We start from the raw sequence: 27,238 nt of genomic DNA on the forward strand, positions 1-27,238 counted from the left end.
TATAACACAAGTAAACACAAAATGCAGTTTTTAAATGATGGTTTTATTATTTAGGGAGAAAAAATCCAAACCTACATGGCCCTGTGTGAAAAAGTAATTGCCCCTTGTTAAAAAATAACCTAACTGTGGTGTATCACACCTGAGTTCAATTTCCTGATTACTGCCACACCTGTTTCAATCAAGAAATCCCTTAAATAGGAGCTGCCTGACACAGAGAAGTAGACCAAAAGCACCTCAAAAGCTAGACATCATGCCAAGATCCAAAGAAATTCAGGAACAAATGAGAACAGAAGTAATTGAGATCTATCAGTCTGGTAAAGGTTATAAAGCCATTTCTAAAGCTTTGGGACTCCAGCGAACCACAGTGAGAGCCATTATCCACAAATGGCAAAAACATGGAACAGTGGTGAACCTTCCCAGGAGTGGCCGGCCGACCAAAATTACCCCAAGAGCACAGAGACGACTCATCCGAGAGGTCACAAAAGACCCCAGGACAACGTCTAAAGAACTGCAGGCCTCACTTGCCTCAATTAAGGTCAGTGTTCACGACTCCACCATAAGAAAGAGACTGGGCAAAAACGGCCTGCATGGCAGATTTCCAAGACGCAAACCACTGTTAAGCAAAAGAACATTAGGGCTCGTCTCAATTTTGCTAAGAAACATCTCAATGATTGCCAAGACTTTTGGGAAAATACCTTGTGGACTGATGAGACAAAAGTTGAACTTTTGGAAGGCAAATGTCCCGTTACATCTGGCGTAAAAGGAACACAGCATTTCAGAAAAGAACATCATACCAACAGTAAAATATGGTGGTGGTAGTGTGATGGTCTGGGGTTGTTTTGCTGCTTCAGGACCTGAAAGGCTTGCTGTGATAGATGGAACCATGAATTCTACTGTCTACCAAAAAATCCTGAAGGAGAATGTCCGCCATCTGTTCTCAACTCAAGCTGAAGCGATCTTGGGTGCTGCAACAGGACAATGACCCAAAACACACCAGCAAATCCACCTCTGAATGGCTGAAGAAAAACAAAATGAAGACTTTGGAGTGGCCTAGTCAAAGTCCTGACCTGAATCCAATTGAGATGCTATGGCATGACCTTAAAAAGGCGGTTCATGCTAGAAAACCCTCAAATAAAGCTGAATTACAACAATTCTGCAAAGATGAGTGGGCCAAAATTCCTCCAGAGCGCTGTAAAAGACTCATTGCAAGTTATCGCAAACGCTTGATTGCAGTTATTGCTGCTAAGGGTGGCCCAACCAGTTATTAGGTTCAGGGGGCAATTACTTTTTCACACAGGGCCATGTAGGTTTGGATTTTTTTCTCCCTAAATAATAAAAACCATCATTTAAAAACTGCATTTTGTGTTTACTTGTGTTATATTTGACTAATGGTTAAATGTGTTTGATGATCAGAAACATTTTGTGTGACAAACATGCAAAAGAATAAGAAATCAGGAAGGGGGCAAATAGTTTTTCACACCACTGTATGTACATACACACACACACACATATATATATATACAGTACAGGGCAAAAGTTTGGACACACCTCCTCATTCAATGTGTTTTCTTTATTTTCGTGACCATTTACATTGGTAGATTCTCACTGAAGGCATCAAAACTATGAATGAACACATGTGGAGTCATGTACTTAACAAAAAAAGGTGAAATAACTGAAAACATGTTTTATATTCTATTTCTTCAAAATAGCCACCCTTTGCTCTGATTACTGCTTTGCACACTCTTGGCATTCTCTCGATGAGCTTCAACAGGTAGTCACCTGAAATGGTGACTCTTTTGCCACTAAGGGGGCAGCACTGCCAGCCTAACATCAGCCTCACACCTGTACCACACCTTGAATCAGAGATAAAAGAATTCCACATAACACTGACTATACAGACTGGCAGGAGACCACCAATATGGTTGAACTGTAATCTTTAAAATGCACACAAGTACCTGAGGTGCGCCATGACACAGTGAGTCGAGCAGTGTGCAGATTTCAGAGCATGGAGGTCTTGTATGGTCCTTTGAGGTGATGAGAGGTACTCTGTTACACACACAGACATGATGGACCTTTTCTTTCTTTCAAGGCAAATAAAAATGAACCAACAATCTATTGATGCTTAGTTTGGGGAAAAAAATGGAGGCCTAACATGAAGAACAGCTAACAGAATATTGGGAAAAAGAAACACTTTAGGAATTGAGTAAGAGGTAAACAGATGTGAAAGGCACTATATAATACAAAGAAGATTGATATGAACTGTGCTATATGATAGATAGATAGATAGATAGATAGATAGATAGATAGATAGATAGATAGATAGATAGATAGATAGATAGATAGATAGATAGATGAAAGGCGCAATATCCAATAACAGAGATAACCATAGCTGTCTCTAACGAGCCACTGATAGCCGGGTAGTTATTATTTCTGTAGTTTTCCCCTCACGAGTCATACCAACATCATCACATCAGACAATTTCCATTAAATGCGACCACCGTCAAGTCACCAGGACTAACTCTGTATCATCTTTTGCCGTTTTGCTTGATTTCTTTATTTTTTAATTCTACCACTAGGACACTTTCACGCATGCCCGTTAACAAGTCTCAAGAAGCCAATAAATGACTATCCCTCCAACCACAGATCCATGACACACAGCACAGCAAAGCTGCCGCCTCCTAAAGACAAAGTGGCGGACTTGCCAGGGGCTCAAAGCCAACGTGCCAACGCTTCTCCGTCCGTCTGCAGCAGGTCTGCCCGTTCGCCCACAATGCACGCCTTTCCCACCCCGGTTGTGGTCCTGTGCAGCAAACCCAAATTCACAAAGGCAACAAAAGCACCAGAAACTGTAAAAAAAGAAAAGCAAAGTGTTTACTCACTGTGCCGTTTTCTTTCTCTACGCAGCTGCTACACTCGGCTTTGGGATCCTGAAAGGGAAAAGGACGGATGGTTAGAAGTGCTCAGAAAGATGGACCGGCTGTAAAATGAACAAGCAGGTAAAAGTGCTCGGTAATCAAGGGGTACACGCCGCCCTGCTTTAAAATTATGTGGCGGTCCTTCAGTTTCGTTGCAATCCCCGCAGACTTCGACTTGCACCAAGGTATCATTTAACGAGTTGTTATCTTTAAAAGTGCCCAGCTTGTGCCCTCGTGCCAAATGATGTCAGAGAAAGCGCATTGACTTGTTGTCAAAGAGGAAAAATAAATCAAAAGTAGGGATCTGCGCGCAGCTGTTAAAATAACAGTTTCAGATCGTGAAGCAGGCTTACGACAGACCGGCACGAGGGGCACACCGCCATACTCGAGGTGCGGGTCTACTCTGACTTTCACGAAAACAAAACAAAAGGACTTCATGAGAATCAAACCGTAAAAACACAGCTGAGTCCCCGCAGTGAATAGAAGCGCACCACACGCAATGTACGAAAAAATTATTTGTTTATTTATCGAGCACGTTTTTGAGGTTGGATTAAGACCCCATAAGGTGTGGGAGCTCAGAAACCCCTAACCTTCACGTCACTTCAGTACCCCGACGGGAAGACACCACTAAGGTCTCGGATATTCTCACACATCACACCTCTATCACTCACCTCACTAATAAATCAGGTATTGTCATTAGAAACACTTCCAGATATATCGGAAAACGAGACATACTTGGAAGCTGGTGGGCGACAAGTTGATTGAACTTTTTATTGTTGGATTTAATAAGCTTTTAAACTATTTGGAGTAAGACACTGACAAATGTGCCACCAGAGCGCGTTTTCAGATTGACCAGCAGGGGGCGCTTGTTTAAAGACTGAGAACACCTGCTTTTTGGTCGTCTCATTTTGAAGAGTCCAGGTACAGAAAGTGTTTTGCAGCAGGCAGCCCGTCTGCTTTTTATGGGATTGGGCGATCAAGGAAATCAGAGGCCGCCTGCGAGGTGCTCACTGCAGGCACACTAACCCTTACGACAACCCTAAACGGGGCTACAAATGAATGAATTAAAATAACACGCCTGGCTACTTGTTTAAAAATATATATGCGGTAACTTCAATTGTAACGTCTCATTTTAAACTATACATATCTCTACTAAACAATATCTGAGCCCTCATTTTCTTACCCACTTATCTAAGCCAGGGTGGTACAGCAGGTGGTGCTGCAGCCTCATCGATGCCCAGTGTTGCCCAAAGTATCTCCATGTGGAGTCTGGATGTTCTCCGCACGTCTCTGCGCGTTTTCCCCTGGGTATTCTGCCTTATCCCCAAATTACCAACTGTGTGGGTACGGGTGCTCTGGGATGGACTGGCATACTGTTCAGGCTTATTTCCAGCCTAAATAGGCTTCTGACACCCTGCAACCATGAATCTGATCAAGCATGTCTGAAAATGTTATCTACGGTTATTCAGGGCAGAGTCACCGGGAAACACAGAATATGATGGCAGTGCTTGACGGAACACAGGAACTAATCCTGGAAAAGATGCCAGCCTATTACAGGGCACACTAACAGCCAAACATACCGCTACTGAGCAAATCCACACCAGTAAAAGAATGTGTCCAGTGCCTGTATGCCTATTTATCTTAGTTTAGGTTAAGTTGCTAAGTCTCATGTCATTCCAACAGATGGTGCATCACAAACATTTGTAGTAATAAAATACAACAAATGTTTGTGATGCACCATTAATTGGACAGGCAAATGCAATGTCCTTTATTGCTACATGCATTGCAAAATACACTCAAATGGATGGTGCACTGAAAATGTTTTCACCGAGGTCTATGCTTATTACTTAAGTTTCAAACTGACAAGTAGCACATCTAGTCCATCTTAATAAAGAAACAAGTGTCTGTGTGTGTCTGCGCGGGCATATGTGGCTGTCTGTGTGTCTATGTGTCTGCCCAGTTGCTATACCATTTAGTATGAAAGTTGTAAAAGCAGTGCTAATGTTTGGATGCGCCATCTGTTGGAATTAAAAATGCAATATATTTTATTAATACATGCATTACAATGTATGTTCCAATAGATGGCACATCACAAACAAATGTAGTAATACATTTGATTACCACAAATGTTTGTGACGTGCCATCTGTTGGAATGACAAATGCAAAGCCTTTTATTTTTATACACATTACAAAATACATTCCAACAGATGGTGCACTGCAAACGTTAATTCTGAGCTCAGCATTAACTACTTTGATTTCAGCCTGTCGGTAGTACAGCTGCTTAGAACACAAGACTATAAGCAATTTGACCAACTACAGGAGACCATTCAGTCCATCAGGCTGGTTTGTTTAATAACTATACTGTCCCAGCATCTCATTCAGATCCTTCTCAAAGGTTGTCAAGGTTTCTGCTTCAACTTCATGTTCCCATAGCTTGTTCCAGATTCCCACAACTCTTTCACTAAACATGTGCTTCCTGACTTCAGTCCTCAATGCACTTCCCCTTCCTTTCCACTGCTGACCTCAAATACAGTACGTGATTTAGTTGAGCAAATTCTGCCGGGTCTACTCGATGAAAACCTTTGAGGATTCTGAAGACCTGGATCAGGACCCCATGCGATGTCCTCTGCTTGAGACTAAAGAGATTTAATTTTCTGAGTCGGTCACAGTAGGGCACGTCCTTAAGTCCCATGATGCACCTGGCTGCTCTCCTCTGCACACTTAACCTATCAGACCAGCCTTGAAGATGATATGAGAAGACAACTGAAGGGAAACGCTGACAGAAATGACGAGAACGAGCCCATTCTCAAATAATAGCAGCCAGACATCATCCACCCTTTAAATATATTCTAATTATTCATATATTTATCAGTTTATCTATAATCAATCAATATATAAATCAAGAGCTACTCTTTTTTTTTTTTCTTACCTCTTAGCTTCCGTCGGTCACGAGACAATCAACGTCTACCGTGCTTGTGTGCCGGCAGTCAAATGAATTGCAAACTTTACTGCTGTACAGTGTGATTGCAGGGAATTTGTCTTAATATTGCAGCAATAAATATAACAGTGGCAACATAAAAACAGACAACACGATGGACAACCTTCATCATCAGGACATTATGTGGAACAACAGTGAAGGACAATTCAGTGCACAAGACACAGTAAATGCTGAGGACGGCACCTGAGCTGACATCCCAGCCAGTAAAGTTGATCTATTTATCTTTCTTCATCAAGTAAAGTTAACGGGGCTGGAAATACCAAATAAAGGAGTGTGGCGTTGGGGCGATGTGACGTATCGGACCTTCTGATTAACCAGGCGTTATACACTCAACATCCATCTCACACAGATCAATCAAAAGACAATCAACACTCACCGCTCGGTCGGCCAGTTATCACTTCTTTTATAGCTCCTTTCATGTCTGCCAGTAACTCAGACTTATTATCATATTGTGAGCAGACGTCTTCATTCAAGGTGACTTAAAAGATCAGGACAACGGATTCTCCTGACTAAGTTAGGCAGCGTGGCATTCCAGCCCTGAAGTTTTGGGTTCAAATCCCACTGCTGACGCTGTGTGACCACGAGTAAGTCACCGCACTTGCCTGTGTGCCGACTGGAAAAACAAAAGAAATGCAACTGATGGTGTCAGCCCATAATAATAGCAGGAGAACTGGAAGTTATGGTGGACCAGACAAGGAGGCACGCTTTTCTTCACCAAATTCAATGTTTTCACTTGATGCCACGTTGCTTTCATTTCTATCATCAACCAATCATTGTCCAGTATAGTGCCGCATATATTAATAACCACACCACATGTATCAGACATTACCTCGTTATCGAGTAAAGTGCATTTCATACCTGCGAATATCCACTCACTATCAATCAGTCAATAAGTTAATTGATCAAATCAGTTATCATCCACAAATTATCGAATTTGGGACTATTGATAAATGCCACTCAGTATTAATTCAATTAATAAATTGATCAAATCACTTATTACACACAAATTGCAGACTATGGGACTATTGATATATGGTAAAACCCATTTAATATTAATTCAATAAATAAATTAATTGATCAGATCAGTTATTATCCACAAACTATCTAATATGGAACTATTGATAAATGCCACTCAGTATTAATTCAATTAAAAAATTCATCAAGTCACTTATTACCCACAGATTATCCAGTATAGGATTATTGACAAATTCCACTCATTATTAATTCAATTAATAAATGGATCAAGTCATTTATTACCCACAAATTGCAGAGTTTGGGACTATTGATATGTGGTAAAACCCATTTAATATTAATTCAATAAATTAATTGATCAAATCAGTTATTATTCACAAATTATCCATCATGGGACTATTGATAAATACCACTTAATATTCATTCAATTAATAAACTGATCAAATTAGATATTATCTACAAATTATACAATATGGGACTATTGACAAATGCCACTCAGTATTAATTCAATTAATAAATTGATCAAGTCACTTATTACACACAAATTGCAGACTATGGGACTATTGATATATGGTAAAACCTATTCAATATTAATTCAATAAATTAATCAGTTAAATCAGTTATTATCCACAAACTATCTAATATGGAACTATTGATAAATGCCACTCAGTATTAATTAAATTAAAAAACTCATCAAGTCACTTATTACCCACAGATTATCCAGTATAGGATTATTGACAAATTCCACTCATTATTAATTCGATTAATACATTGATCAAGTTTTACCCTGAAATTGCAGACTATCGGACTATTGATATGTGGCAAAACCCACTAAATATTAATTCAATTAATAAATTGATAAAATCGCTTATTATCCACAATTGAACAAATATGGCACTACTGATAGGCGGCAACTCCACTCAATATCAATCATTCGATTATTTAATCAATCAGTCATTACTGACTCATTACCTAATAGGACTATTCACACACGTTAATATCAAGTTGTCAATTAGCCAGTCATTACCTTTCATATCTTTGGACACCCCACTCAGTCTTGATAAATCAGTCACTCATTAGCCACTCAGTAATGATATATTATTCAATTAATTCACAGATTTATCAGGATCCACCGTCTGTCTGATTTCGACTGGTCGGAGACCGCTACTTCTACCTGCGGTCACTCGCGATATTTCTCCATTGCTTGTTTTTAGTATTAGTTAAAATTCCTACAATTCCCCCTTTAATAAAGCTGCGTGAGAAGCAGGAGGGCATCATTAGCTCCCATTAAAATATTTAAAACTCATCATAATACCTTTTCGGCATTTTTTTAACAGTTTAATTTACATGTAGAGTGCTCCCCTCAGTTGCAGTGGCCGCCTTCTCGTTCTGATCCTGTTTGCACGCAACAACGCTAACGGCCACAAGATGTCACCCAAAGACAATGAAATCAGCCTGAATGGCGCCGACTTGAGATCAAGCGGGAGCCGCGAGGAGGTGTGTGGGTTAATTCGTGCACGCTGTTTGCTTGTCAAACCTTTTAGATCAGGCTACGCGTAGAAATAAGTAAGGAAAAAATTTGCAGGTTGTCACTCCCGGATAATAATTAATAAGCACAACCTGAAATAAATATAAAGTAAAGAAGCAGACAGGCAGAAAATTGAGAAACAAACCGACGAATGGAGGTGGGAAATAAAGGGTGGTGGGGTAGGTTATGATGAGGACACATGAAGCCATCTGCCTACAGGTAGCCCGCCAAGCTGCTGTCGTGGGTTTTAGGTGCAGAAGGTGACCTTCTTCATTCCAGTTACTCCTTGCTATGACTATTTAAATGCCCACGCATTTCCTATTTTACAAAGGTCAGAACACAATATTGGGTGTAAAAAAATGAATTTAACACATACAGCAGGAGGACATATCAGGTTCTAAAACAGGGAGATGCTACTGCTGAGAAATGGAAGAGCCTTTAAATCTGATTTACTTCTTCTTTTAGAAGGCCATCAGGTCAACTGTGGAAGGGCATTTGGGCAGAATGTTGATACTGACTGTCAGTCGTATTTAGGAGTGTTTACTGCATCTCTCTGGGATTATAAAATAATCTCAACTTCCACTAGACAAGCACGTACTCCCTGTTAAAAGGAGAGAAACAAGGCAGGCAGACAGACAGACAGACAGACAGACAGACAGACAGACAGACAGACAGATAGATAGATAGATAGATAGATAGATAGATAGATAGATAGATAGATAGATATTAAAGGCACTATATGATAGATAGATAGATAGATAGATAGATAGATAGATAGATAGATAGATAGATAGATAGATAGATAGATAGATAGAAATCCACAAAGGGAGAAAATAAATCAAATATCTTAAAACAGTTTTTTTTATTTCTAAGCTTCCAATTGCTACCAGGAATAATCAAAGTAAATAAGGAGGGGAAGGTAGGTAGATGGGGTGGGTGGGGGATGAGGTATACAGTATATATACACACACAGTACAGCATATATGGGTTGCAAGTAATCAATCTACACCTCAGCATTAACATTTGCAGTGTACCATGCATTGCATATATCTTAGCTTTAAGCCATTAGATTTGGGACTCATTAAAGCAGTGTTTAGTGTTTGTGATGCGTCATCTGTTGGAAAGAACGAGACACAGCAACTGGACAGAGACACAGACAGACACACAGACACCCTTTTAAGGTGGATGCACATACACATATATACATAGACATATATATATAGATATATACATATATGTGTATATATGCATGTGTGTGTATATATATGTATATATAAATATATATATATATATATATATAGTATATACACATATAGGCTTTGTGCCCTTTTGAGAATTTAGCACATAATGAGGAAAACCCTATCATGGCATCAATGGTGCTTTACTATTCACGTCATGGCTTCTGATGAAGCTTTCCTTGGAATGAATGTTAAAATGAATTTATTTTATGACAGTAAGCTAATGAAAATATGACTTGTAGACAACACAGAGTCTTCTTCTTCTTTTGGCTGCTCCTGTCAGGGGTCGCCACATTGGATCATCTGTTTCCATATTTCCCTGTCCTCATCATCTTGCTCTGTCACCCCCATCACCTGCATGATCTCTCGCACCACATCCATATAGTCAACACAGAGTGCAAAAACAAAAAAGAAACTTCAGCACGGGAAGAGTTAAAAGGCAGAGCGGTGTCTCACTAACTGAATGGCACTGTTTGAAATGTAGTCCTGACAAGTGGCCCTTCAGCCTCATCACAAACTCTAACAGATAGTGGGCACCACAGAAGGCAGGGGCCGCGAGGTGATAGGCCCGCACCTGTCCTTCCGAGTCTTGCACTGGATATACAGAGCCTTTCAGCGCTTGGGCCCTCTTCTCACACTTGGCCCGTTTTATTAGGCTTTGAGGCTTTGGACTTCAAACTCTGAGGCTGTGAGTTCAAATCCTTCTAAAGACTGGAGTCTTTAGAACAAGTCACTTTACCTGCTTGTGCTCCAATTGGAAAAGCACACAAAATGTATTTCAAATGTTGTGAGTCGCCTTGGATGAAGACATCAGTTAAATAATAATAGAGACGTCTGTCTGAAAGCAATGAGATCACTGGGTCAGCCCTCAGAACAAGCTGACCTCAAGACACTGAATGAAACATTTCACAAATGTGGCTGTAAGTATGTAAATGATAGTACAATAGCTGTAAAGTGACACAGAGAGGTGTTTCGTAAAAGGATGTGTGTGTTTGTTGGATGGCACAACGGTGAGGATCTGGCTTCGATGCCCAACACAGCTGCTTTCTTTATGTGGGTTGCATGCTCTTAATTGTATCCAAGTAAGCCCCTAACATATCAAAGCCAAACCTGATAGGCTATTTTTCTCTCTTTGAGTGGATGAGTCCTGGCAGCTCATTCTACTTTGTGCCCCCAACTACCCATTGACCCTGTAATTAAAAAAAACATGGAAACAGAAAATGCATGCTTGTTTCCTCACTCCTGGTTCAGCCTGGTGTGTGGTGGGCGAGAGGGGCCCCTTGAGTCACCTTTCCTTTGTACCGCAGGCGTAATCTGTGCGCAGCAGGCCACTGGAGGCGTTTGTGATGCCAGCAGGACTCACCTTGCGAGCAGACAGGCAGTTCAGCTGTAGGACAGCATGTCGCCCGATGCTGTGAGGACGTTATGTCATTTTCCATTTCTTGTCATGTCATTGCATTCTAATCTTTGCCCAGGTTCACTGTATGCACAGTCAGATACCAACCGACATGAAGCCCACTGCTTGAAAGAGCCAAGTGCCCAGCCCGCCATAATAATCATAAGGCTGTACAGTTAGTATGCAAGCTAAACAAGAAGCACTTTTATTAACATCTAGGCTTTTACTTCCAGTGCTGGTCATCCACCTGTTCTCAGACGGTAAGGCAGCAGCTCTCTCTCCACAGAGATGCCACTTTGGTATATAACAGTTGGGAGTTTTCATACCTTTGGAGAGAACCAGATGCTGGACACATTATAAAACCCACCACCTCACATCACACTCCACAGTTCTCATTTTAAATTACTTCTCATCTCCCCCAACAGGGGGCGCTCTTAAATATGATTTCATACAGTTGACACCTGCGATGTGATTATATCCATTAGTGGAATTTGTATCAGGTTCAAGTTCAAATTTATTATTGAGGGTCTGCAGCACAATAAAATTCTTATTTGCATGTCTCATCATCATGTGCAACATCAACAACAGACAAGGAGTTCAGTGCCGTAGGCTAAAGAAGACATTAGAAAGCATGGTATTGGTCAGTATGAGCAGCTCTTGAGTAGCCTGATGACCGGAGGATAAAGACAGGCCCTGGACCTTGTGGTTGAGAATGGCTCAGGGGACTGTGCAGTTTGGGCTAGGTCTTTAATAATAATAATTAATTATTATTATTAAAATATATATATATATATATATATATATATATATATATATATATATATATATATATATATATATATATATTGTCACGCACGCGCGAGTAGGAGGCCGTGAATGGATTCGAGCGCACCTGGGAACGTGTTCGCCGGCAGGGAATGGCGGGTACTAACTTTCTCCCTCTGCTTCCTCATAGGAAAAAAGCCCTCCCTCCGCCATAGCTGACGGCTGACCGCAGTACGGCACTTCCGCCCTTCCTCCGCCATCTTGCCATGACGTCATCCTTCCCGTCCTCCCTCACGGTCCTTCCCAGCATTCTTGCACTTCCGGCTCCTCCCCTATAAAATGGCCGCGGACGCCACGGTTCGGCGTCACGCTTATGAACAGTTTAATGTTCATGATTTTGACCGGTGAATTTTTGTTTGATTGTGGAATCCTGACAATATACGGGGCCGGAGAACCCCAAACCTCTTTGCTGTCTCCTGCTCCATCTGTTACAATATATATATATATATATATATATATATATATATATATATATATATATTACCAGTGCTACGTCTAAGATGGTTGAAATCTTAGACCTCAGCATTAACGTTTGTGGTGTACCACCTATTGGAAAGCATTTGGCAATGCATGTAATAATAAAATGCACTGCATTTGTCATTCCAACAGATGGTGCATTGCAAACATTTGTAGTAATTAAATGCATTACTACAAATACTTGTAATATGTCATCTCAATGCAATACATTTTATTACTACAAATGCATGTGATGCACCATCTGTTGAAATGACAGAAACATAGAAACTGAATGGACACACAGATACACAGACACATGTCTCTTTATTAGGGTGGACTAGCTGTACTATCCATCTAGAATGAGTTGAAATTTAAGTAATCAATGTAGACCTCAGCATTAACATTTGCAGTGCGTCATCTGTTGGAATGTATTTTGTAATGATTGTAGTAGTAAAATGCATTGAATTTCTCATTCCAACAGACAGAGCGTCACAACATTTGTAGTAATCAAATGCATTACTACAAATACCTGTAATATGTCATCTGTTGGAATAATCAATGCAATACATTTTATTACTACAAATGCATGTGATGCACCATCTGTTGAAAGGACAGAAACATAGGAACTGAACAGACACACAGACACTTGTTATTTCATTAAGGTGGACTAGTTATGCTACTTGTCAGGGATGAGTTGAAATGTAAGTAGTCAATGTAGACCTCAGCATTAACGTTTGCAGTGCACCATCTATTGCAATGTTCTTTGCAATGTGTGTAGTAATAGAATAAACAGCATTTGTCATTCCATCAGAAAGTGCATCACAAACATTTTGTAGTAATTAAATACATCACTAAAAAAGTTTGTGATGTGGCATCTGTTAGAATAAACAATGCAACCCATTTTATTACTACAAATACTCATAATGCACCATCTGTTGGAATGACAGAGACACGGCAACCGGATGGACACACAGATACAGACATTTGTCCTTTTATTAAGGTGGACTAGCTGTACTACTTATCAAAGACGGGCTGAAATCTAAGTTAGCAATGTAGAACTCAACATTCACGGTTGCAGTGCACCATGCAACACATACTGTATGTCTCTGTTTAATGCCATTTGGTATGAAAAAAGGAAGAAAAGAAGTGCTAATAATTGTGATGCACCATCTGTTGGAATGACAAACAACATGCATTTTATTATTACTATTATATTATCATTTATTATTTTATTATATCATTTGTGATGTGGTATCTTTTGGAATGACAGAGACATTACCACTAAATGGACACACAGACAGATACAAAGACACTTTTATTAAGGTCATGTCAGGGGTGTGGGTGGGTGCCGGAGCCTATTCCAGCTGACATATGTACAAGGTAGAAATAAACCCTGGGGAGGGTGAAAGTACTTGATCTTTTATTAAGATGGATAATTTAACTCCTTATATTGAAGGAAATGCACAGAGGACAGTGAGTACATTGTAAAGGTTGGAAAGTCCACTCAAAGAAGAAGGAACCAAGAAGACGTGGCCCACCCCTGCTGTACTGTGAACAGATCTTAAATAAACTTTAACTTTTCCGGGATGTTAAATAGAGGCGACTTTAAAACGCACAACCTGCAAGACGGAAGCATATGAAACTTAATGTAACTTTCTCAGCTCACAGCACTGTAATGGCAATAAATCGTCTGTCACCAAATAAGCAAGCATGTGCATCAGTGAGCTGCTTCCCAAAATCTAAAAGCAACAAAACAACTATTTTCAGCAAAACGAACTCAAGTGAGCACCTTACGCCGTCGTCCAAACGCTCTCAATTCGGCATTTGACGGTAAAAGACAGTTTTTCAACAGGACGCGACGACTAATTTTGCGCAACCTGCGTCAATCAAACGCTCACGTGCCCGCGTACCTGCGCAGATTGCCAAGCAGAGATAGGTGCAGTACAGCAACCCGCCCTGGAGGTGGCGCCAAGTCACTATATATTCTTGTTTGATTTCGTTAGCGTGGAGTTTGTGCAGGTCTGCATTGGCATGCATCAGGTATGTGTACAGATAAACCCAGGCCCGGTTCTGCCGGTCGTGCAAAGGATACGTGCACGAAGGCGGTCGACCTCAACAAAACGTAGGCTCGGCGCGGGGCTCGTCTTTTCCCGTCGAATGTCGGTAACTTGCTGTAAAGAAAAATGGGTAAGTCACAACACGTGAATTGTGGCAGCTCAAGTACGCAGCACGTCAATCAAAAGTTTTTGCAGTGTTAATCGGAATTTTACTGATGAATTAATTAAACTTCGTTAAACGCGTAAGTCAAGTTTTCTTCTTCCTATGAATAACTTTTATTATTTTTTTTTTACATTAAGGAAATTGCGAAAATTTTTAATTTTAAATAAACTGGTTTAGAAAACGAGTGAAGGTATTATAGGTTAAGGTAGCGGCTGAAATTAAATGGCACGATGGCGGCTTCGCCTGTAGAACCGGTCCTGGGTAAACCACTGCGTGTGCACGCACCTTCTGAAGCCGAAACGCGTGTCCAGCCTTCTATTGAGTTGGGTTTTTAAAATGTGTAAATATCCCTTACTTTTTAAGATTGATATTTTATTATGCAACTTTTACAACTTTCTGCAGTATTTTCATACATTAAGTGGGTGAACTTGTAGTTTCTGGTTCAGCTGCTCAGTGGATCGGTCAGACGGCCTTTGTTGTGATTCAGAGTTGACGAACAAGACGATAAACGCTCTTTTCCTCTTCAACGGCTGAGGCGTTCCGCATAAAACTACGTCACGGAGCGCGCCTTGCAGGCACGATTAATCAATCGCGTGTCAAAGATGTGCACATCAATATTAGACCTGGTGTTATATGTCCAGGACTGCATCACAGAATGGCTCGCAGCATCTTTCTTAACTCAGCAGGTATCAGTATTTTTTATGACAATTATCGTAACCAAACACGAAATGATCTCCACATTAAAAGTCAAACCCCCACCTGGTCACACTTAGGCCAGCATAATGTTATCTCCACCGCCATAACAATACTTCCATCTGAGGCCGCCACAGACTGCAGAACAGTCATCAATAAATCGCCTACCAAAATGCCAACCTCGATACCCTGTAATTGATTAAGTAGGTTTAAAAATGGACGCATGGATGGATGTTGTAGTTTGTATTGGTCTTTGAATTGAACAAACTGAAAAAAAAAAAATTATACAGTGAAGTGCAATTAAACAAAAATATCAAAAACGTTCAACTTAAAAAAAACTTTGTCCAATACGCCATACAACCAGGAATATTGATGTTAATAAATTAATAACAATCTAATCCCAGTGTGAGACGGAGTAAGATGTTGCCGTATTCAATCGGCTGGCTTCCCGCTGCTCTTTAACGGCCTTAAAGCAGAGAGGACGTCAAGAAACGTGCTGCGGTCAGAGCTCAGCCTATTGGCTCTTAACACCAATCAATGACCAATAACAAGCCTTGTCATTTTACACCATGTGCATATCTCAAACAGGCGCTTTATGAATGGTGAGGCGAGACTACGGGTCGTACTGCCCTCTAGTGGCTAAGGTGCAGAGCTGCCACAGCTTGAAGTTTGTACCCACACGATTACATTGACTGTGAGACCCTTGTAGACCCAGGTAACCTTTCATTGGACCAGTTGATGTGGAAAAAAATAACTGTACAGTACCTGTGAGCTAATTTGGACTGGTCTGCATAATACAACACATCGTGGCAAATTCCACCTCCCATGGAGACCCCCATGCAAAGCATTCAAACTGACAGTGTCCATATATATAGCAGTATGGCAGGATACGTGTGGAACGGCACTATAAAAACACAAGGTCAAGGTTTAATGCCCAATGTGAATTACTTATGCTGCCAATGCTCTCACTGTAGTAACATGAAACAATCGTAGTATAAAAGGAAAGAATCTCAGGATGGGGTTCACTATAAAAGGTTCAGAACAGAAAAAAACGATACAGCCATGGGTTCAATCCCCATCATCAATTCTCTGCATAATCCTCAGAAGCTCGCCTGACCTGTCAGTTTCCAGGTGTGGTAATTCAGAAACAGTTCTAGTATTGCATGCATGTACTTCACCTTGGGATGGGGTTTACTGTGAAAGGCGCTATAAAAGCACACGGTCAGAGGTTTAATCGTAATGTGATCCCACAGGATCCTTAATGTAGAATTGGGAATTCACACTAAAAGGCGCAATAAACACACAGTCAGAGGTTCAACTCCTTCTCTTCACTTCCACTGTGACCTCAAGCTTAACTACAGCATAACTCTGCAAGTAGAATATAAATGGAGAGAACTGTGCTCAACATGTGAAGCACACTTTAAAAGGCACTATAAACACAAACACTCATGTTAGGGTCTGTCAGGCTGCCACACAATTACTTGAGAACTACTGGAGAAGAAACCTAGATCTTTATCTTAATCGAAAGCTAATGACCTGATATGTTCCAAAGAAGGGAGAAGGAAGTAGAAGAAAGAGAGGAGCACCATCTGCTGAGCATCAAGCAAATCACAGAAGCCGACTCCATGATGAGGAGTGCTATAATAGAAAGAAGAAGAAGGAGGAGAGCAACATCATCTGCTGATCATTGAGCAAATCACAAAAGCTGATTACATGATGATGAGCATCATCATAAGAAGAAGAAGGAGAAGAAGAGGGAGACCTGTGGCATCTGCTGAGCATCAAGCAAATCACAGAAGCCGATTCCATGATGAGGAGTGCTATAATAGGAAGAAGGAGAGCAACATCATCTGATGATTGTTAAGCAAATCACAAAAGCTGATTACATGATGAGGAGCACCATCATAGGAAGAAGAAGAAGGAGAAGAAGAGGGAGACCTGTGGCATCTGATGAGCATCAAGCAAATCACAGAAGCTAATTATGTGACAAGAAACACCAAAGTAGGAAGAAGAAGAAGAAGAAGGACAAGAAGAAGAGCTGCTGATCATCAAGCAAATCATAGAAGTCGATTACATGATGAGAAGCACCATAACAGGAGGAAGAAGAAGGAGAGCAACGTCTTCTGCTAATCATTAAGCAAATCATAGAAGCTGATTACATGATGAACACCATAATAGGAAGAGCTGTGCCATCTGCTGAGTGCCAAGCAAATCCCAAAAGCTGATTACGTTATCAGAAATGCCAAAATAGGAAGAAGAAGAAGGAGAGGCATATCATCTGTTGAACATCAAGGAAATCACCAAGGCCGATTACATGATGAGGAACACCAAAATAAGAAGAAAAAGAAGAGTAGCACCATTTGCTGATCATCAAGCAAACCACAAAAGCCGATTACGTGATGAGGAGCACCATAAAAGGAAGAATAAGAAGGAGAGCTGCGGCATCTGCTGAGTACCAAGCAAATCACAAAAGCTACTTATGTGACGAGGAACACCAAAATAGGAAAAAGAAGAAGAAGAAGAAGGAGCTAACACTTATTTGAGTTGGATGACCCTCCCATAACCCTAATCTTAACTATAATGTGAAAGGGCAGAGTTCTGGAGGTCTACAGCTAGTTAAATCCTCCAGCGTAGGGTGCCCATCGCAGTCAAGCCTAGCTACTTGGCTGCCCATTGAAGTCAAGTTCACCTAACTAGACTGCCCATTGGGGTCAAGTCCACCTACTTGGACTGCCCATTGGGGTCAAATCCACCTACTTTGAGCTCCAGGGTGATGGCTGTATGCCGTAGAGATAAATACCTGTCTCTTTCACACAACCTAGCTTAATGTGAGGGTCTGCCTACTGTAACTACCTTTACATTGGTGGGGTGGGGAGACCCAATGAGAGGGAGGAGGAACAAAAAAGAAAAAAAAAAGATGGAGGGAACAATGTGAATGTGGAGCTGCCAAACATGCATGCTGTACTTTCAAAAACCAAAGAAAATCAACAAACTGGGGAGGACTGAAATGAAGTTATATGATCAGGAGGTCACTTTGGGTTTTGTTAGCTTAGTGCAGAAGCTACAGCTGATAACAAGCACCCGCAGATGGCACCAGTGAGTATGAAGGTTTACTGCAGAGCTGGTCAATCTATTAGGTGACATAGGAGACCATCTAGCTGCTTTACCATCTGGGGGGCACCATTTACAAATGTTAAGCACTCTGGACACCAAGGGGGATTCAATAAAAACCACAGTCATCAAACTCTGAAGACACTGAGTGGATGCTTTCACCCACTGTGTGCCGTTTATGAAAATCAAAGTATGCCAAGGCATGCCATTTGTACTACTGAAGGACCTGTGCACTCTGGGCACCGAGGGGGACCAACCCTGGTCATCAAAGTTTAATGATGCCAACTACCCACTATGGACGTCCACCTTGCCTAGAGCTCCAAATGGGCTTTGAGTGGCCCTGCTTTACTGGGCTAAGTGTTTCAGACGGCCAGTGAAGACAGAGGAGATTTCTCTGACTCAGCGCAAAGAAGAACTTCTTTTGTCGATACAGAGGGTCACATCCTGGGCAGGAACAGTTTTGGTGCCCACCATGCGTGAACACCGGACATTTGGACATTTTATGACTCCTGTGTGTAGGCAGTCTCAGTTTGTTTGCTCACATGGCAGCGACACGCATTTCACGCTCAAGTTTCTATCAGGCCTGCAATGAGGGGCTATTGAGATAATTATTCTTTTGTTATTTATATTGTTATTTAATATTTACAAGTGTATGTGGGAGAGGACTATATAGTTATGTATTATAATTTCATTGCCTTAAGAAAAAAAAAAGTTTATGTTGAAACAAAGCCGTTCTTTTTTATTGTTTTGTGTAATGGAAGTCTTGTTAAGAATGCAATGAGCAGAACTGAATTGGAAACCATGAAAAGATATTTAATGATTGAGGTTAATGTGCTAACTGAAGAATTGTTTTGCTTGTTTTGTAAATAAATACGTTAAATATTTGAAATTTACATATCTGTGCTCCACATTTTCACTGGAATATTCCGTAAATGGAAGAAATTAAAGGGCATTGTTGTGTTTAAGCCAGCAGGTATTATACTCTAAATGAGATCATGGATTTGTACCCTGAGGAGGGCTGATGTACAGAGAAATTATAAAAAGTAGAAATCTGGCACATTTCTTACACAACCTCAGGGCGCTGCCCATGAATTACAGGGCTGCATAAAGAGTATGGCCGAGCTAGAGGTCTGCCTGAAGTTGGCTATCCAAACAGACTGAAGAAGTCAAGCGAGGGAGGCCACCGTGACAACTCTGAAGGAGTCACAAGCTACAGTGGGTAAGCAACTTAACTAGCTAACTTGACTTACCACATACCAAGTTAGTGACCACTTAACTAACCTACTTGGCAGCACTTGGCATTATTTGAGTCTGATGACCCTCCCATAACACTAATCTTAACCATAGTGTGAAAGGGCACAGCTCTGGAGGTCCACTGCTAGACTCTGTTGGTGCCCATGGGAGTCACTTCCTCCAGCTTAGACTGCCCAATGGAGTCTAGTCCACCAATGTGGACTGCCCATGTGGCGTCAAAAAGACTGGAGAAGGAGTACGATTGTCAGAGTGGCGACCCACCATCACCCTCTAACACATTATGAAACAACAGGGTTAGGTTAGGGGAGTGGAGGATGGACCCATATGGGGAGCCAATGCATAGGTGCACTCATCTATATATAAAAATGTATTTTGGGTTCACCAACCCTGAATAAATATAGCACTAAAAAATAAAAATATTTCATACTTATAAAATCTTACAAAATGCTGAAATAATGTAATAAATTATTTATACCTAGTTAAAAGGTTTAATAAAATTAATTTTGTGATCATGAGATATAACAGTAAATTTACTCATGATCCATAAATTATGGCTAAAAGAACCTCTAAAATATTTAAAAGGGTAATTAAATTCCAGCAAATACGAAATTATATAAATAAATATGTAAGACTTTTACTAGCCCTGGGGTGGGCTGGCACCCTGCCCAGGGTTTGTTTCCTGCCTTGCGCCCTGTGTTGGCTGGGATTGGCTCCAACAGACCCCTGTGACCCTGTAGTTAGGATGTAGCGGGTTGGATAATGGATGGATGGATGGATGGATGGACTTTTACTAATTGTAGGAAAAAATATGATAAAAATGTGGGGTTAACCTTAGAGCCCAAAATCATTTTCTTAAGATCAGGGCCCTTAAAAGAAAAGTTTAACATTAGGACATTTAAGATAAGAGAAGGGGTAGGGGTGGGATTAATATTAGAGCCTTGGGTCAAATTTTTAACCTTAGGACTCCATAAACACAGACTTTAAGGTAAGGGTAGGAGGTGGGGAAGGGGACAATATAAAAGATATACATAAATAACAACAGGGTTAGGATAGGCTTAGGGTTACGGTGAGATGAGCGAGGCACTTGTACTCATCCAATTCAAATTGTACTTATGGCACCAGTGTCACACTAAAATGTATCACTAAATTACATAAATATACTTAATCATTGCCCTAAAATATGCTAAAACATATTAATAAATGGTTACATAAATAATCTGTAAAAGATCTGTTTGTAGTACTAGGGTGTTATACTGTGTTAACCATTATGGATGTGATGAGAAGTGAAGCAAAATGACACCAATAAAAGGTGTAATGTTGCACAACTTCTTACCACATCTTGGGTTAGGGTTAGTGGAGGATGATTGTCCTGCAACACGAAGGTGCTGGCACACTCCTCCTGTAAAATAATTCTTAATTAGAAACATGTCACTACTGTTCCAACCACCCCCATTAATAAATATTTCCCCCTAAAAAATATCCCTTTACTAAAATTATAAATAGGTTTTGTAACAAGAGTCTAAAAAAGCCAAATAAATAAGTCTAAAAGCAGGCTATAACCTCGGAATATAGGAATATAACCACCCCTTAAAATAGACCTAATAAACCAACCATTCTTAAACTTTAAAAGACTTTCAAAATTAATTTAAATAGGGATTAAAGAAGAGGTTTAAAATATTATTTAAAGGTATTTCAAAAATAAATGAATAATTATTTAATTAAAAACTTGTCCATACCTATACAGTCCTATAGGGTTAATCATTAAACCCAAAGGACCATAACACTATTAAATTAGGGTTATAAAATCTATGTTCAAAATCAGAAAAAAGGGGTAGGGTTACGGTTAAAATTAACTTTCAATTATATCCCAACTGTACCTAAAATTTATTTTAATAAACCTAAAAAATAAAAATCTAAAACACACTAAAAAAAGGGACTCTAAAACATATAAGTATATCCAAAATAAGGTACTTTAAGGGAAAAAAATGGGAAAGGGCTTAAAAGGTAAGTAAAGAAGCCCGAGGGACACTTTTGAAGCTTAGGGCTCTGGGTGAGCATTGTGACCCAACTTGTGAGCCAAACAGCGGCAGCACATGACACAAAAGTGGGTCGCCATGCAGTGGGTTTTAAAAACACTGACCTGCGGCACGCACAATCATTTAAATTGTAATACATTCAACTAATCTGTCACCGGCACATTTGGGTTTGGAAAGAATCATTAAAAAATTTGAAATCATGCCACTGCAAATAATTTGCTTTACTTAGAGGAAATTTAACTCATTGATCACAAAACACTTCAAGCTGCAGAATGCAGTACAGGGTGGCATTTTCATTAAGAATGGCACAGCCTTTTTTTTTTCTTTTGAGCCCCTCGGTCTGTTCCACTTGAGAGCAGACCACAACAGCCGTAAATGCCAAACACTCATGAAGCTGCCCCCCTGGCAGCGCTCTTATCTACAAAAGTCAGGATTTGGGGTAAAGCTGGCACAGCAGACAAACCAGACTGTCATACGGTATGAGAAGGAAAGTGGCACTCCCATGGGAAAAGCTCATATAAAATTAATTCAGTAATTTTAGGATGTTTTTGTCAGTCAAGTGAAATTGAATATTTTTTTTCTACTTTAATGGAATACTTCAAATGACCCCATTTGACTGACCACATGCCTTAAGATGGCCGTAGATGCCAGGTGTCAATGATGGCGTCATATGTTTTTGTTTTTGCTCTGAAGATTAAGGCAGCAGCGCTGGTTGACTTCTCATTCACAGCTCAAGTGTATAAGCATTGGCTATAATGGAGAATACACTGGGGCCAAGACCACAATACACTTTGTGCTGAAATTGGGGGCTTCCAAAAGTTAACAAAACACTTCTCAGCGTGATCACTCTTGGGTTTTAAAATGCTGGCCCTGCTCCTTTGTAGCGATTCTGGGTAACATGACTTGACAAGGAGACCTCAGCACAGAGGAAAACAATAAGGACAAGGAGAAAGGTATAGGAGCTGAGGGGGCTATAGCGCCCCCCGCATGCAGTGAAGAAAAGTACTGCATGAAGGTGCAGTCGAGGGCTAGTAGCAAACTTTCCGGGGAGTCATGTTTTTTTTTACTTAGAAATATATATGTTATTTTTCATCACAGTGGTTTAACTTTTGTGTCATCATCATGAGCATTTTCCTGGATAAAACTGAAGACCACACTGGGGGGCGTCACTCACAACCTCATGGAGAATAAAGAGAGCTGCAGAGAAAGGGAGAGAGCAACACTGAGCATTGGATGGGCGGGTCCCACATTAGCATGGTCACGCCCCCAGGGGTCAGCAGTTAACTATCAAAAATCGTCAACGATCTTAGAAAATCTATAATCGATCGAGCTGATGGAAGCGTTCTGGATCAGGAGGTAAATGAACTCGTTTAGAAATGCAAAGCTAAAGAGTCATCCAAACTGTTACAAGATCTAAATATGGGTTACATCAGTTTAAAATTGGATGGACTTCTCCAGTTTCATAAATGGCGCACATCAGTGCAGTGCGCGCATCTTAATTTTCATAAACGCCACCCGCCTTGGACGCCAGGATCTGAAGTAGACCAAGGTGGACTTGACATGTTCTCTCTGTATTTAAGTGGGTTTCTTCTCACAGTCCCAACACATGCAGGTCAGATAAATTGCCCCGAATTTCTCTACTTGCGCCCTTGTGCGTAGTGTGTGTTTCTGTGTTCGCTCTGCGATGGTCTGCCTTTCGGCGCCGTGATTTTTCTTGGCCGCTCTCGTTGTTTTCCAGCCCTGTGACACTGCCCTTAGAAAATGGATACGGCTAAAAATACCATTACACACTGAAAACAGAGTACTTTGGAGCAACTTATTTTTAGCCAATTTAAAAAGGTTCGTTTATACAGCGAATTACAACAGTACTTGAAAGTTAGTTAAAAATACTTTTAAATGTAAAGAAAAGCAAATTCATCTTACTCATTGAAGTGAATTGGATTTCTTTAATTTTAACAGAGATTGAGCTAACTCAATAAGCTAGATCCACAACTGTTGCTTTGATTGTTTTGTTGACCTGAAACATTTGTTTTTGAGTATTTTGGCCATTTAAACAACATTTTTACTAAAAGAATTTCATCAACGTGCGTTTCATAACATTAAACCAAACGCAAAATGCTACTTTATTTATTTAGCATTTCAAGTCCAAAGATTTATCAACTCGTATTTTCTTTCTTTCTTTCTTTCTTTTCCAAGCCCATATATCCTGAGCAGGGTCGACATCAGTGGCGTCGAGGGAAGCATCCATTGAACTCTTCCATCCAGCCCCTGATCTTTAAGAGCGCCCTGCAATCAGCACCGGAGCCACCATTAAGGCGAATTAGGCATGCGCCTATGGCACAGACCATAAAGAGAGTAGGAGGATATGCCGGGGGGTCGGGAATTGGGGTCGAACAGTCGGTTGGCGCACTATTGAGCTTGGCCTTGGGCTCAAAATAACATTGTAACGGCACTCCCTGCAATACCTCATAAACTTAGATACCGGGACAAGTGACAACGGCTCCCGCTCCCAAACCCCCCAACCCGTGCGACGCCCGGCTACTCAGCCCCGGGTAGGTTTAAACTTGCGTGTAATGACGTGGGGTCATGGGACATTGTAAATAAGGGTTTGAAAAGAGGGGGACTGATAAAAACTACTAGTACTGATACAACATCATCATCATCATAATTCCCTCATGTATGGCAAAACATACATGAAACAAAAACACTGAGGGATGGCACGACAAGCAATAATAATAATAATAATAATAATAATAATAATAATAATAAATAATAATAATAATAATAATAATTCCCCCATATAAGGTAAAACATACACCAACCAGACCACAGCAGGGCTGCGGGACACGCTGTCTTACACGCACGTCACGTCCCGCAAACTTGCAGGGCAGTAATCAACACAGAAATCACTCAAGTGCTACAGAACCCCGAGCAGCGCTTTATAAATGCAGTGCGAGCGTCCATTAACAACATCTGTAAAATGACCTTCAAGTCTATGAATCCGACATAGAATGCTTAATGTGTGAAAGGCCTGCCGCGTTCGTGCACGGAAATAAAGCGTGGACGTTTAGGGAGAGGTTGGCAACTTCTAAAGCATGCCGCCCAGCTGCCTTTTAAATAACTGGGAATCCTGCTCGGGTTTTTGGGAAACCACCGTGCGCGGCACGCTAACCGAAAACTCTGTACTGCCTCTCCGTTTTTGCGAGTTACTAATTTTTCACATTCTTTGAGCTCTGGAAAGGCGCTAAACAAATAACATTTATTATTATTCTAATTATTATTTAGGCAGTCCGTTAGGAGGCAGTGCGGAAATGCGTCGCGCCTCACTTCAGATAGGCGCCCTGACAGGTTGTGACCGATGCTCCTCATGGGTTTAGAAATGGGATTAGAAAATGAACGAAGATTTCGCTTCTCTTTTTGATAAGATTTATTTACAATCTCTAAGGGGATGTATAAAAAAGGCCAAAAAAAAAAAACTGATTGGATGCTACCGAATAGCAGTGATAAAAGTCCCAGTCCACGTCAGCGCTGTGCTCTAATTGTCAGGGCTCTGAATGAAAACTCTGTTCAGACAAAAGCGTCGCCCACTGCCCATTACGTTGAAAACGAAAGCCCTCCGTTAATTCGGCTGCCACTCCGCTCATTAGCCACACAGATATCATGCATAAAACATGTATGAAATGCGACTCGTCACAGGCTTAATCCTCACTCCGCTCACCTCGTCCCTTGTCAGCGCAGATTTCCCAGGCTGCCGACTTCAAAGGGCGCTTGATCACCGCGGCCAGCCATGCAGGATCTCGTTATTTGCTGTTTTTCTTTATTTTTTTCCAATAAATTCGCTCCGTTTTCACGCCTACAACTAAGAACTCGGCTGCTATTCAATTTAATATACAGGCTGTCCAACCTGACGGAAAAAAATCAATTTATTCGGGTACTGTATGAATTTTTCCTTTGCAGAGCCGGGCATAAGGCAGGAACTCACCCTAAAATAGACACTCGTGCATCACAGATCAGCGCCAAACTCCACATAGAGTTAATGAACCTTGGAATATTTGAGAAGAAAGGATGAGCACAAAAAGATAGGAACACTTCACATACTGGCAGGGCATTGAACCCAGATAACTGGAGGGGAGAGCCAGTTGCACTGACCACTAAGCCACAATGGCTCTTAAAACGGAATATGCTACAATCAAACCCGATTACCATGTGAATAAAATATGTATAAAACTATGTGACGAGTGTCTAGGACTGCAACTACTGTCACCAGCCTGTGGGAGACATGCATGTCCCAATATGAAGAAAACATGACAATATACAATTGAACGTGCTACTTCAATATTGAGATCAATTCCATTTCTACTTATAGGTGACACCCTGACTTTTGAGAGTTAATAAAAACAAATGTAAGGACTTGCATGTGCTGTAGTTACCTACCCTTGAGAACCAAAGGCAAAATATTTAAACCAAAATCTTGGCATTATTACCCGGTGACCACTCATACAAATTTCACCAAATCGTTTCAGTTGACCAGTGGTTGCTGGGATGGGGCTATATGGTAAAGTCACCAACCATTAACACTTAAGCCGAATCGGAAGGTTGCCAGTTCGAATCTCATCAATGCCAAAAGTGACTCTACTTCATTGGGCCCTTGAGCAAGACCCTTAACCTGCAATTGCTCCGTCCTGATTATGACGTTATTCTGCATCAAGCCCTGCATGTAGGCCCTCCAACCTGAAAGGAAAAACCTGGGCGTTGGTGACAGAATTGGCACGCCATCTACTGTAAAAAAAAACCTCACAATGTTCCACTCCATCTGAACTAGTGTGGTGCTGAGGTGTCACCCGTTGCATGGCTGCACTCAGGTCCTAATCTGGGATCCTGAGTTGGTTTGTCATGTGGTGGGTGCGACAATGCACTGTGTCAATGCCAGCTCCTAACCCCTCTCTCTCTCTCTCTCTAAACCAAGAACCTCCCCCAGGAGGCCGATTCAGAGGCCCCGCCCCCATGTGGTTCAGTATAAAAGCATTAACTTTGGACACACTTGTTGGCAGAGCAGCGCTGTAGAATTATCAATTTATGCTACCTAGGTCTTTCATTTGACCTTTAATTCTTTCATTAGTGTCAAAATATTTCATCCATGTGCCATGAATTGGGTGGCACAACGATTCACAGATCCTGCACATTGAATTTGAATCGCACCCTGGTCACCAGACTGTGGGCTTTACCTCCACGTTGGAGTCGCTGTGCCCTTTCCCTCCTACTCAGCCTGCTCCCATACTCCATGTTTTGTACTAATTTTATGAAATTGGAACTCTTCTGTATCTGACGTAATTTTACCTTGCGTTTAAATTAACTGGCAAGGCATGAGGGTGCCCAGTGATAAACTGGTGCCCTCTGCATAGGGCTAACAGACACCTGTGAACCCAAAGGAGGGCACCGTGGGTTATAAAGGAGGGCAATGGAAAACGCGTCCCGTTCTATTCACGAAACACAGTGTGTTACAATGAAAACTTTAAAACCAAGGTAACAAAAGGAGGCATAAAATTTAAAGTTATAGTAACGACGCAGTTTCATATTTTTAATGACGAGGCGACTT

At 41.0% G+C, this 27,238-nt stretch overlaps 1 protein-coding gene across 15 annotated transcripts in view; it reads right to left on the reverse strand.

The window, feature by feature from the left end:
- Positions 1 to 27,238, reverse strand: part of rbfox1 (RNA binding fox-1 homolog 1) — a 2,577,027-nt gene that overhangs the window by 1,092,015 nt on the left and 1,457,774 nt on the right. For 14 of the 15 annotated variants that reach the window (XM_039775112.1, XM_039775116.1, XM_039775111.1 and 11 more), the window contains one exon: positions 2,880 to 2,927. In XM_039775112.1, the coding sequence (XP_039631046.1) occupies positions 2,880 to 2,927 (48 nt within the window). Of the gene's footprint in view, positions 1 to 2,879; positions 2,928 to 25,360; positions 25,385 to 27,238 lie in introns of those variants that run through there. The other variant, XM_039775125.1, reaches the window with a different exon arrangement.

The sequence above is a fragment of the Polypterus senegalus genome, chromosome 13, assembly GCF_016835505.1.
Source record: "Polypterus senegalus isolate Bchr_013 chromosome 13, ASM1683550v1, whole genome shotgun sequence".
NCBI lineage: Eukaryota > Metazoa > Chordata > Cladistia > Polypteriformes > Polypteridae > Polypterus > Polypterus senegalus.